The 13138-nt window shown below is 38.1% G+C and overlaps 1 protein-coding gene across 2 annotated transcripts in view; it reads right to left on the bottom strand.

Moving 5' to 3' along the window:
• Positions 1-12850, bottom strand: part of nrxn2a (neurexin 2a) — an 82331-nt gene extending 69481 nt beyond the window's left edge. Inside the window, exons 1-3 of one of the 2 annotated variants that reach the window (XM_026329049.1) lie at positions 12718-12724; positions 12148-12618; positions 10814-10834 (exon numbers count right to left, since the gene is read on the bottom strand). In XM_026329049.1, the coding sequence (XP_026184834.1) occupies positions 10814-10834; positions 12148-12604 (478 nt within the window). In that variant the 5' untranslated portion in view covers positions 12605-12618; positions 12718-12724. Of the gene's footprint in view, positions 1-10813; positions 10835-12147 lie in introns of both variants that reach the window. The other variant, XM_026329048.1, reaches the window with a different exon arrangement.
• Between the last annotated feature and the right edge of the window lie 288 nt (positions 12851-13138).

The raw sequence follows: 13138 nt of genomic DNA, 5'->3' as shown, positions 1-13138 counted from the left end.
ACGTCTTAGATAATTGCTTCAGTCATCAGGCTTAAGTTATCTACTGCACAGTATAGTCACTACTTTAGGGACATACTGAGATAGAATAGGGCTTTAGTAAGTGAAACAAGACTACAATGAGTAGAAAACAAACATCACACTATTATTTGACAAATATCACCAAAATTAAATGAAACAACCCATGTCAATACTTGTGGAGCTGTTTACATAAAGAAAGTTACTGTACATTCTTATGGTCAAATATGCATTCAGCGGGAGATCGCATTATTTAGTGTGTTTGCACATTAAAAGTAGGCTGATATTCTATATTTATTCTTATCGTAAAAAGATGCCTGGTCCTAAGATCTTCCGGTTAATGTCATGTAAGTTTTTCTATGTTTGGGAGTTGCTATATATTACAATTTGTAACATGTTGCACTGATCACATGGCATAGAGAGAAGAATGAAACTGCAACGTCTAATGTTCTCTGACAAGAACAGCAAACTACCTTTTTACTGTCACTGGACAAAAGGAAAACACCCTCTGCTGATTTACAGTACCAGAATGGAAACACAATCACTAATCATTCATCCTTACTTCTCTTTGTTGCTTTCCTTTAAGGACTTTTATGTGTAATTAACCTATTTTGATTATTTGAATTATCTTCAAAAATTAAAATATATATCTTTGACTTTTTTTTTGTGTGAAAAAAATACATCTTGAGTAGGAAAAATGGAGCTTAGTTCCACAAACAGGAGAAAAATAAAGACAGACTAACATTGTTGATGTTTCCATAAGGTTTGTTGACATAAACAGAAACATAAAGAAAAATGCAAAACTTGCCCTTTAGTCAACAGTGACATTTATAAAACAGTCAAGATAACAGTGTACGGCTGTACTAAAACTCTAAATCACACCTGGAGTCCCAAGAATTTCCATTGGGGAATATATATGCACAGTAAAAAGTAATAGAGCCAACAGATTTCCTAAATTATTCCAATAACAAATAGACAGATAAATAGATATAGATAAATAGACAGACAGACAGACAGACCTGAGTAGGACTGTTAGAAATTTTACAACACAAAGACAAAAGGTCATACAGCTTTGTGAAACATTTTGTATTGTGATTTTGCTGACTATTCTTGAGGGATTTGTCTTTGCCCTATAGCACACTGAAGTATAACACATACTGCATTTTTTTTGGCTTCAAAATTTACTTAGAGCTTATCCACACCTACAGTATATTAACACACTGTGACACCCACATTTAATCTGTACTACATTAAAATCATCAATTCAGGATTTTAACTTTGGACAGTGAACTATTATTTTACATTTAACCAGAGGAATAAACTGTTATTGTTAAACTTATTACTGGCCCTTTTTAAAACCAGTATAGACACTGATTCCTGCACTTGTTCCAAAGATGCAGCCTCAGAGCTAATGAACAAGCTGGGTCAAGCTAGAAGGATAAGCTGTCTCTTACATTTTTTTGCATATTAAATGTCGGCTCATGGACTCTAGGGGGGGATTTTAAGCCAGAAGGATCTGTTGGTCCCACTGTAGTGTCGTTACTCAACTAACGAATGACCAGTAACTCATTAAATTATAGTTGTTAAGCCTAAATGTGAAGTTTTGCATTTGTGTTGTAGGTGAAATTTAAGTTATAAAAGGTACACTGAAGGCAGCAGATTGTGGTTGAGAGAGTGCCTATACTGTATAGCCAGTGAACTCAGAGACCCAGTTATTATTGAACCTATAGGATCATATGAGATCAGTCCATACAACAAGTGAATTTGCATCATAACATGCATTATGTGGATTCTTGTGGTGATTCCCAGATTTCCACACTGTAAGGACGATGTTACTAGCAGATGACCCAGACAGCAGAAAGGCAGTAGGCCATATCACTGCTTTCTTGTTTACCTATAGGAGGTGGACCATTGTCTGTAGTGACAGTGTTTACCAGCATGTTTACTGGCTGTGTCTGCTCTGATACCAGACAGACTTTGGCACTAACTTGGGGGAGATGCCATCAGAGACACTGGCTGCTGACAGCACAACAGCGAGAAATGCTGCAAAAGAAGTTTAGCACTTTATGCTCTCTGCAGCTAACTAGGGGGGCAAGCCATCATCCTTCTACTGCAGCTGTAAGATCATTGCACCAAACTATCTCTCCGTGCAAGTGGACACCCATGTCAGCAGAAAAAGTAGGCTCAGCAGAAAATAATGGCAGCACCAAAAGTCTCTACATATCTTTCCTGCTAGTCTTCACATTATCTTCCTGCTTTGTACCACAATAATATACCAGACTAAATTCAGGATACAAATACTAGTGAATCTTTCTAAGAGGTCAATCCAAAAAATGCACAGTTACTTCCATGCCCCTTGAACGCTGTATATGTTAACTTTCAAATAGCTAATAAGAGCCAGTTTCGCCCATATGTCCATGTCCAAAATGGATTATCTGTAAAGGTAGTGCCCACAGCTATACATTAGTTGCGTGCTGTCACAGTATGAGGCACATCAAACACCATAGAGAAAAAGTGCTTTGCCATCAGGCGGGAAGACATTTTCTATTACTACTTCCTATCAGCCCAGCTGTTCCAGTCTCAGTTAACAGTGACTGTGCCACATAAAAATGCCAATATGTTGATTGCTCATTAATATTAAGGTTTACAGCTGATTAATTTAAGAGTGGTCCAATGTCCAGAGCCCAGTTACTGACTCTGTCTCCTGCTCAGGGATGGAGAGTCATTTATTGGCTGGTTGTAAGTAATGCCCACGCTGCTAAGTAATGCATGTTGGTGGTGAGGCAGCCGTTTACTATTGTTCTGGATACAGGGATGTGCACTCAAGGTGGTCAGTTAGCTAGAAACTCATCAGTACAGTAGAGTACTGTATATAGTATGTGTGTGTCATATATTACATACTAGAAAGAATTCTGGGATTGGAGTTCATACACTTGAATTTTCTGACTGCAAAAATGTTTTAATTTTAAATGATTTATACACTGTGGAATTGTTTGCAAATTGATTGGATTGATTGGAAATTATTTGAGGCCAAATAAATCAAGACCAGACCAGGACACTGATGCACTGATGAGCAAACTATATATGTATATGTATATGTATATGTATATGTATATATATATATATATATATATATATATATATATATATATATATATATATATATATATATATATATATATATATATATATGTATGTATGTATATATACATATATACTATATATATGTATATATATATATATACAATATATTCAATATTAATCGTTGCACAGTTGAGGCAGTATTGGCACACAGTATATCCAGAGGCATTGTTCTGTCAGAATACCTATTACCTAAAGTGAGAACATGGATTAAACATTATCTTTTGGCCTTGATTACTTTGTCTGAACATGAACAAGTTGGTCTCAACGCGAGTAACCAGAGAATACAGAGAATACAGACCTTAATTTATAATATCACAGTCAAGTACGTCCTCAAGCTGCACCTCTTATAGTGAGTGAAAAACTGGTGTAATCATATTGTGAAGCATTTTTTAAGCCTTTTCATCTACTGTAAATGACCTCAATATTAGTGCTCTCAGTTCCACACCAGAAAATGTACATGAGGACACCCAAGGCAATATTGCCACATAGTCCTGTTCATCTTCACAGCTCTGTGTTCCTTGGGAGTGGGAATATATGATGACATACAAAGCTATTTCTGTAGGGTATTTGTTATGTTATTGAAAATAAAAACAGAATCTCCTAATGAATGAATGTGCTATCCATGATAACCACATGAATGTGCTTTTTTGATCAGAGCAGTCATTTGTAGAAAACCTTGGAAGTTTATTTTAAGTTTAGTTTTGTCTATTTTGTCAAAGTTCATCTGAGAAAATATTGTCTCTATGAATCTGTCAGAGTAACATTATGGTGGTGAACAAAATGAGAACATCAGCAGAGTATTCTGCGGTTGGTTGATCATCAAAGTCAAGTTGCTATGTTTAGAGACAACACTGATTGCCATGGAGACAGGCTGGTGTCATTTATATCAATTTCACAACATGTGTCAGAAAACACAACACCTAAATACAGCAGACTTCATGGTTACAGTCACCCATACTACTGCATTCAGCCAAATGTTTTATAATTTGGCATTCCATTGGATGAATCTTTATCTTATCAAGGCTGGTTTTATATTCCAGCACTGTAGCTTTCAGATGTTATTCAGCATTTCAGTTAAAATGAGTTTAGAGTGTGTGCAAAATGATACATATAAATTTTGTTGTGGGTATTACTTTTTATTCCGGAATAAAACAGGACATCACTATCCCAGACCCATAACAAAACTCTACTTTTTAAAAAAAGATCTCTTCTATCAGTAGTTTGAAATGTGTACACTAATGTACACATGTTGAATGTAGGAAACATTTAAAGGGAATGTTATTTGCAACCCCAAAACAATGACCATACATTTAAAAAGACAGCACCATTTTATAACTGATGAAAAGAAAAAAAAATAAACAAAACACTAAATATACATAATACCCTCAAGCATACAGAAAAAGGAAAAAAAAAAATCTTATGATAATATATTTGAGTATACTATACTTTTTACCAAAGAAAAGTCTATAAATCGCTTTTTGTCTGGACCTGAATGACATCCTGGGTAAGAAATCCCTTTATTTTTTTATTACTGTCACCTCTTTACTTCCTTTGAAAACACCATGAAACTAAACCGAAGAAATGCTTTGAGCATAGATGCATTACCTTGGCGAAAAACTGCAGAGGTCAAAGGTGATGTTCCAGTAGCTCAGTCAGTGGTCAGGACAAGGGTTTGACGGACAAAAATTGAGTGAGTAGTGAGCATAACATGACAGGAAGCAAAAACGAATAGGCAAGTATATGAGAAAAGAGGAGAGGAAATATTAGTGCAGCACATTTAACTAAAATGATTTCAGGGGAAGGGAAATGTTGTGATCGGGTGGCTGGGAAGGAAAAGCAAACCAACAGACCCCATACCTTGGCGATTTAACATCAGGTGCGCCAGACCTTGAGGGAAAGAACAGAAAAAGGATACGAAAAACAGGAAGTTCATAAAGAGGTTTGGGAGAACAAAAGCATTGTCACAATGTTGGACTGCAGTTTGTGACAGACATCCTGGGGTAGGTACGGATGTCAAAGTTCAAAGTAAAATATAAAAGGGAAATCAAACTAAAAACAGACAAACATCTCAAGGGAGGAGAGGGAAGGCAAGGAAAGAAAAAAACATCTTGATTGGTGCAACCCTCATAGGTAGTTGCTCACACAGATGCTTTTTTCTAAATGGAACACATACTGTATGTTTACTTGATGCAGACAGCGTTTGAGATGTATCAGATATACATAAAACCAGCTTTATATCGCGACTACGTAATGTCATAAAAAAGGCCCTATAGGCTTTAGCCACTCATCTCTTCCTCTCTACGTAGATATTTTGCATGTAAGTGCTCAGCCAATCCAGATGAGCGTATTTAACCTTCTATATCACAAAGTTTTAGGAAAGGACAGAAGTGACACCATTCCTTGGCCACTAAATCTTGAGCAACAGGCATATTTCACAGAGGATTTACCATCTAATCGAGCCCAGTAGGTTTATAAAGGGAGACTGAAGACTACCCCTCTGTCATAATGACTTAACAACCTTCATGTAACCACCCAGTAATATTCTCCACACCTGACCTTTTGATTCTGGGAAAAGAAAAAGCTGAGGGGAGGTGAGAAATGATCTGATTCTAAATCCTCACAGACCATAAACATCATAAAGCAGGGAAACCAAGAAAAACATGCAGCATCCAACCACCATATTCTGTCAAAATGAAGGCAGAGTGGGTAGTCCAGCGTAGAGGTTGCTGTGCTCATCACAGAGGCCAACACATACAGGAGTTAATGGTTGAAATCCTTCTACAAAATAAGACGAACGCCATAACCCCTGACTGAGGTTGCGCATTTTTGGACTGCTGATGATTTCAGCGTTGATATACTCTCTTAACAGTATGGAAACAAAATGAAAAGCAAAATCTGCACTCAGTTTTGTGTGCACCAACACCCTATGTTTTAGTCACACACCCGCAGAGTAGCACAGACAAACATCTCAAGAGGTCAGCCAGAAATGATCCGCCATACCTCACCTGCTCCTCTTTGCCAAAAAGAAGATGGGGATGACGCGCTGTAACACTTCTGTGAGTACATGAGCCCCACTGTGCCCGCCAACACAAACAGCTCTTATCAGTGCCTCAGCTCTCGAAGACTCTCATAGAGCCAGTCGCTCTCACAGAGTTGAAGTCCCAATTCAGTCATTAGGTAAAACCTTATAAAGGGGGCAATCACTGTTGCACAAATCTCCTCTACACGTTCCACTGAACAAGGCTGTTCATGCTGCAACTCTTGGTGTGGAATGGACATGATTACCCCTGGGAAGGTCCCTGCCTGCCAAAACGTAGGCTTTTGATACAGTGTGCCATTGCAAAGCCAGTGACTGAGCCTCTGCTTAGACAGGATTCACCCACAAACCTGTCTACATAGCAGAACAAAGAACTGCAGTGTGCACCCCCACTGCCTATGTGCATCATGCATGACGAGCCAACTTATGTATAGACAAGGCAAAATAAATTAGACCCTTCTTCTTCCAATTATCACTCATCAGATTACAGTATCTTTTTCTTAGCAGAACTACTCTATATGACTAGACCTAAGCTCAAACATCATCATCTTTACAGTCTAAATCCTCTCCTCATCCTTATGCCTTCAAAGAGAAAGGTAAATGACCAGGAGGGACTAAAAGAGAGTTTTACTTATTATCAACTTTGACAAAGACAAAGGAAAGCCCAGTCTGCACAGTAAGCAACCACTGACCAAAATAACATGGATATCTGGCAACATTTCTTTCCATCTGTTTATCTTTTTACCAAGTGGGGTGATGGAGTGGTACACTGCCCATTAGCCAGCTAATAAGCAGAAGCAGTCACAAAACCAGAAGCGATAGCTTCATCAAGAGGCGAACTGCCTGTGGAACCCTTCACACTGGTGATTTTTTTGTGTAGCTGGAGAAAAGAGCTTGACCCAAAGAATTCACAGCTACAATGACTCCATACACTTCTGATTTTTGTCAACCACTGGGGTGAGGAATATTGACCTGCAACCCTGACTAATGCATCTCTGACTAATGGAGACCGATGGTGGTGAACAAAACCGGTCAGGTTGGGGCAGGCAGCACTTACCAAGTGCAGCAGCAAACAAAGTAATCTTTGACTTTGACTATGTCGTTACTGTTTGTACAGTTGAAGAAAGAAGTGGTTGAGGAGTGGTGCTGTTGCTGTCCTTGTATGGAGGCAGCCACCCAGAGAATATGCTCATCCTACTTGGCTGAGCCTGACATCCAATTCTATACCTGTAGAGTCCCATTAGAGGGGCTAGCCTGCATGGAAATAAACCCTTCCTACCAGTAATTCTTCAATTTTCATGTAAGTGGCAATCATAACGGTATGAAATGAGTCGCAGGGCAAACAAAATCTAAAACCAGGTGATGAAAGCTTATTTTGATTAAAATATTAGCATGTTGCTTTTATGATTATTTTAATTTGGCCTCATTATATAATGAAATATCAATGTTTTCTGTCATAAATAAAACAGCCCTGAGGCTATTTGTAATCAGTAATTTAGCTGATTTATTTTGTGGATGTGGTGTCATTGATCATTTCATCTTGACACTCCATAAGGGACTGTGAACAGCAACTGTTTAATGGTACAGTATTAGTTAAATGTTTGCTGGGCATACATATGCCTTTACTTATCTACATCTACCTTCAGTAAATCTATAAGAAATCATAAACCACCACCAACTGCAGCTGAACGGCGCTGTGTTTTCAAACCATCGAAGATGTCGCAGACATGGCCATGTCCCATTGAATAACCATTAGTGCTGCTTTGACAACTGAATGTTGGGAGGTTTGGGCCCTTATTGAGCAGTGTAGCAGACTTTTTCTATCTGAAGTTATTGAGTGTAAATTTCATGGGTAAAAGTTAACAGGGGGGACAGTATGGCAGATAAAATGAGGGTAATAATAATACTGCTGCCATGCTGGCATAAAATAAATTACTTTTGCATAGCTGACATGTTGTTATTATGAATAAAAATTGCTCCAGTGAGGAGGCTCCTTATGTATCAAAGGGTACCACAAAATGTAACAGAAACTGCATATTAAGTTGCATGTATTCCCTATTGCCTTTTTTTGACCTTTTAGTCATCCTCTTTTTCTTTACACTAATCTTATCATTACGTGAACATGTATCTTTACATTTCTCAGTTGTCAAGACTTATATAAATAAATTAAGAAAAGTAGCATTCATTAATAAAACATGAGGGTTAGAAATGCTTCATTAAAATAAGGTAGAGATTTTATGTTTTGTGGCTGCTAAACATCTTATACATCTTGATCTTATCTTTTGTTCAGTGTTTAGATTATGACAGAATGAGTTTTTGGAAATATGTCTAAGAATACAAACACTGCTCTCCTAGTAAGTTTAATTGAACACACGTAGTGAAAAGAATGATGCAGATGTTTAAGGAGCTCAGTCATAATTGTGACATTAATTAGTGAGTAACTAAGAAGAAAGACCCATTGCATGAGGATTAGGATTTGCCAAATTTGTTTTTTCATGGAAAAGTGTACTATTATGGAGCCTGTTGTAATGAGGGATTAGACCAAGGTCACCACTGCTCAAAGATGCAAGCCCACCAGGACCAGCTTTCTCTCTTTCTGTGCTTTCTATGCATGTTTTTCATCCCTGTTCTTTGTGTGTTATTACTGTGTGCCTAAACATAAAAATCCAAAGGAAAAAAAAAAACAAAAACAAAAATAAAACAATGATGACAATATGTTGGTACTTGGTATGTGTGTGTTGTGAAGGATTTCCTATACGTTAGAGAGATTTCTCTCTGTTCTGATTTGCCTTGTGTGGTGGCTGCCCTTATCTCTCGTTCACAGACCTGGTTTTTTTTTTCTGCTCACAAAACATCAGAGGACGCTGGACTCTTTTTTTCACTAGAGCATGCCCCACAATGCCCTTTGTCCGCATGGGTCGATGGGAGCCCACGTGCTGCATATTGTAGATGAACTCAGAAGACTCACCTGCTGTGACAAAGGCTTTCACTGCCTTAAAGCAGTTCTTCAGACAAAAAAGATAATTCCTCCAGTGCTTAAAACCCACAGCCGAGGCCAAATATAGCATATGGGTTACCATTTTTGCCATCTCTGGGAGGTGGAAGCAATTTAGTTAATGCATAGATTCGTCTTTTTCTGTCAGTGCCAAAACAACAAAGACTTGCTGAAAAAAGTACATGAAGTGGTTTGTAGTGGTGGATAGATATCTGGGGAGTGTGATTTTGCTGCTGTCGTTGTTTTCATGCACTGTGCGTTGGGGATCTTCTCCATGTCAAGCTTTAATCCAATAAGCATTCTGATGTGCTCTCTGTGCAGCATGCCATTTAATAATGGCAGCCGTTTTTGCTGTGAGCAGAGCCCTACCATCTTTGCTCATATAAAGAATGATTAATGTGTTTTTGGTAAGAGTGGAGCAATGAAACCTATAAACTATTACTGAAGCATATATCCATATACCACATATATCTAGTCTTACTTAAATACATCGTAGAGAATCAAAACCCAAACATGTATCACCTCTAACACATTACATTTTAATTATGTAAATCAAGATGTATGTGTGTGTGGTGATTAAATCTATTCTGTACTCATATCTTTGTGTTCTGCACATTATTAAGAGGTCATATATGAGGACTAACATTTTGCAGTCTTCGGTGTGTTTGCTGTCATACACCAAATAAGTGTCAGAAGCAGGATTTCAGAAAACAGGTGCATAGTTCTGTGCATTTTGAGTCAGTAACAGTGATTTATAATGTGTAATGGTTCTGTGCCCCTTGTGCTGGTCTCCTGAGCCTGTTGGCTACCCTTTCACCAAAACCAGCAGTACTTACTGGGGAGATGGATGTCTTGCTCTACTGCCGACTAAACAAATCTCCCCTCTCACGTTCAATCTTCATTTTGCGTTCAGTATGCGCACCTCATTAGAAACCAATCTTGTTTAATTGTGTTAAGTTAAAAATGTTGCTAATATCAAATGTCTCCTTTCCTGCCAAAACACATTTGTTCTTCTTAAGAAAATAATTTTAAGTGCACTTATGAAAAAACAACATTATGAAAACATTATTACAATTTGATGAATATCAAGGTCTCGGTATTCAGCCATGTTGTGCCAGGGGATTTATGTCACCATGTTTGAGTCCACCCACTGAGCATAATGGCATAAAGAACTTCATCAATTTTAACAGTAAACAGTAGTTTAGATGAAAATATGCACCGAGGGGACAGGGAAAATACAGAAGTTATAAATAATAAAACAAAGCATCTCTGTACAGTCACTTTCTCTGTAATGCAGTATATAAATGCTCCCCATATTGCGTGACACCCACATACTCTGCAGACCTCTCCAGTCACCTTGAGCACGCTGATTATATATACAATGAACATTCAGCACATTAAGTGCTTTTTCCTTGGTGACCCCGTGACCAGTGATAGTATATCTCCTTTCAGCTTAATTTGTCGGATGTCAGAACTGCAGTCCAAACTGACAATAACAATCTTATAATAACTGAACACATTGGCACACACTGATGCTGTGGTAATCGCTTTTCCAAATAACAGCATCACAAAAAACAAATCATTCTCATCTCGTATGCTCATAATATAATGCTTTGTCTTACCTTCTACTTCTTTCGGGACGGCTGTAGGACGATAAAGAAAAAGAGACATATTTAATGTTGTCTGTATAATATGTAAATATCAAACACCACCAGTCCATTACCTACATTTAGACATCACAGACATGAGTCTGTTCTGTTAAACTACTTTAGGTTTCAGCATGAACAATACTGACAATAATGATGGCACACAATTTTAGCTTAGAGTCTGTGGCGTATAATCACATGCAGAGTCATATTCCAGTTCAAACGGAATACGATATCTTTGAGTGGATTGTTGTAAATAGTTCCAGCTTGGCTATAGTCACTTACATTCACCCCAATGTTATAATATCTCTTTGTACTTTTGGCTTTTAAGTTGATTCCAGTGCTTGACTAAAGGATCCCAGCTACGATCGTCTTACTGTATGTCTTTATAGCCCTTGACCCGAGAAGGAACGAAAGCTGTACAGCTTCCAAGCTAAAAGTGTATTAATGACTGACTAACATTTATAAAAAGGAAACCTCTTTTGGCAAAGTATAAAAAGTCTTAATCACTTCAACTCAAATCTATATTAAAAGTAACAAGGAGCATAGTTCACTTTAAAATGCCAAGTTTTATCCTTACTGTTACTACCTTGTAGACTCTGAAGAATGGGAAAATGACATTTATTTTAGTAGCCTGTTAAATGTCTCTGTGTTGAAAGCAGCCATCACATTAGGAAGCTGTTGTCCTCCATGACTTGTGAAGATAATTGCTGAGAGAGCTACTGTAGACTCAAATGCCCAAGTAGCTTTTAACCACTGCACCTTCAAGTGGGCTCCATTGATTATTCTCTTGAGCTCATTGAGTACATATACAGAGAAGGGGATATTAATAAGATATTTTAACCATTTAAAAGCCAAAGGTTTGCAGTTGAATGTGCAGTTCAATTGTATTACAAAATACTACTACTACTATTACTAATAATACTATTAATGACTACACAGTTAACTGCACAATCTGTATATTCAAATTCTATATCTATATCTTATATATCTATATCAATTTTATAGATTAAAAATAATGTATAGCAGTCTTTAAATGTTTTAGTCATTTTAAACATTTAAATGTTTGTTGTCCCATAGAGAACAAGTGCTTCTTTTATGTGTAACTCTTCAGATAATATCATAAAATTAGTTTTTAAGATAATTAGATACTGAAGATAAATGGTCTGATATGACTATTTGCTTATAGTGGTCAGTGTTGGCAATGTGTGTTTTCCCCTGCTTACAAGGCAAAAATGACTAAAATACTTCTGTTCTAAATGTTCTAAAAATACATGTGACGCACAAGAGAAGGATGATATTTTTCTCACCTTCATGGCAGTACCTTCCCCTGTAGCTGGTATTGACACAATCGCAGAGGACTTCTCCTTGGCTGACAGAGCACAGGCCCTTGTTGTTGCAGGGAGAGTGTGCGACACATATGTACTCCAAATCACTATGAACAGCTTGACCATCCAAAAGTACTGGTAGTGCCTCCCCTAGTTTCAAATTGGCTATAAGGCCCTGGAACGGTGGCTCATATTTAACAGTGCTAGATGTCAGGGCGGAGAGACGCACATCAGGTGAGATCCCCCCTACATAGAGGTCACTGGCCACTACCATCTCTTTTCTTTTGGACTTCACCTCAGACACTTTCTCCTCGTTGTCCACCACCAGCTTGGTCTCTCGGTAATTACGTGAAAGAAGGATTCTGTGCCAGCGCTGGTCGTTGATCCGTGTCTCTGTATGCAAAGAGGCCGGCTCAGCGCAATGGATGGTGAAGCGCATCTGGAGCCTTCCATCTGCAATTAGAAGCTCCAGGAAATCACAGTTCCCTCCATCATCCAGATACAGCACCAGGGCTTTGCTGATGCTGGTTTTCAGAATAAAGCTGAGCTCACCTGTTGTTTTGGCATCCCACTGGCCATAGCGTGTCCATTGACCAGGAACCCCCTCATATTCCAAAGCTATTCCTGTTAGTACCAACCCAGCTAGAAACAGCAACCAGGAAGCCCTGCCTTTACACCTGCCCATGATGATTACTGTCTGCAGCTACTGGCTCCTGAAGTCTCTAATTTATATGTATTCAACACAGCTGTGAGGAAATGTTATCTAGTGTCTGGTCTTATTTTGTTATCACCCTAAAATTAGCCGGACTAAGACTACAGCTCCTATATGCAGTAGAAGAGTTTCTTTAGCCTTGACTGTCTATCCAGATTCTTTTTTGCCATCTCTCCATGGGTGACACGTGACAGAGTGAACAAACGAGGCACAATGCAGAATACTTTGCATCTACTTTGGATTGACTGAGAAAGAGAACAA

The sequence above is a fragment of the Mastacembelus armatus genome, chromosome 14 (genome assembly GCF_900324485.2).
Source record: "Mastacembelus armatus chromosome 14, fMasArm1.2, whole genome shotgun sequence".
In the NCBI taxonomy this organism is placed as follows: Eukaryota; Metazoa; Chordata; class Actinopteri; order Synbranchiformes; family Mastacembelidae; genus Mastacembelus; species Mastacembelus armatus.
Note: the sequence above shows the minus strand (reverse complement) of the source record. Positions and strands in the feature narration are given on the sequence as shown.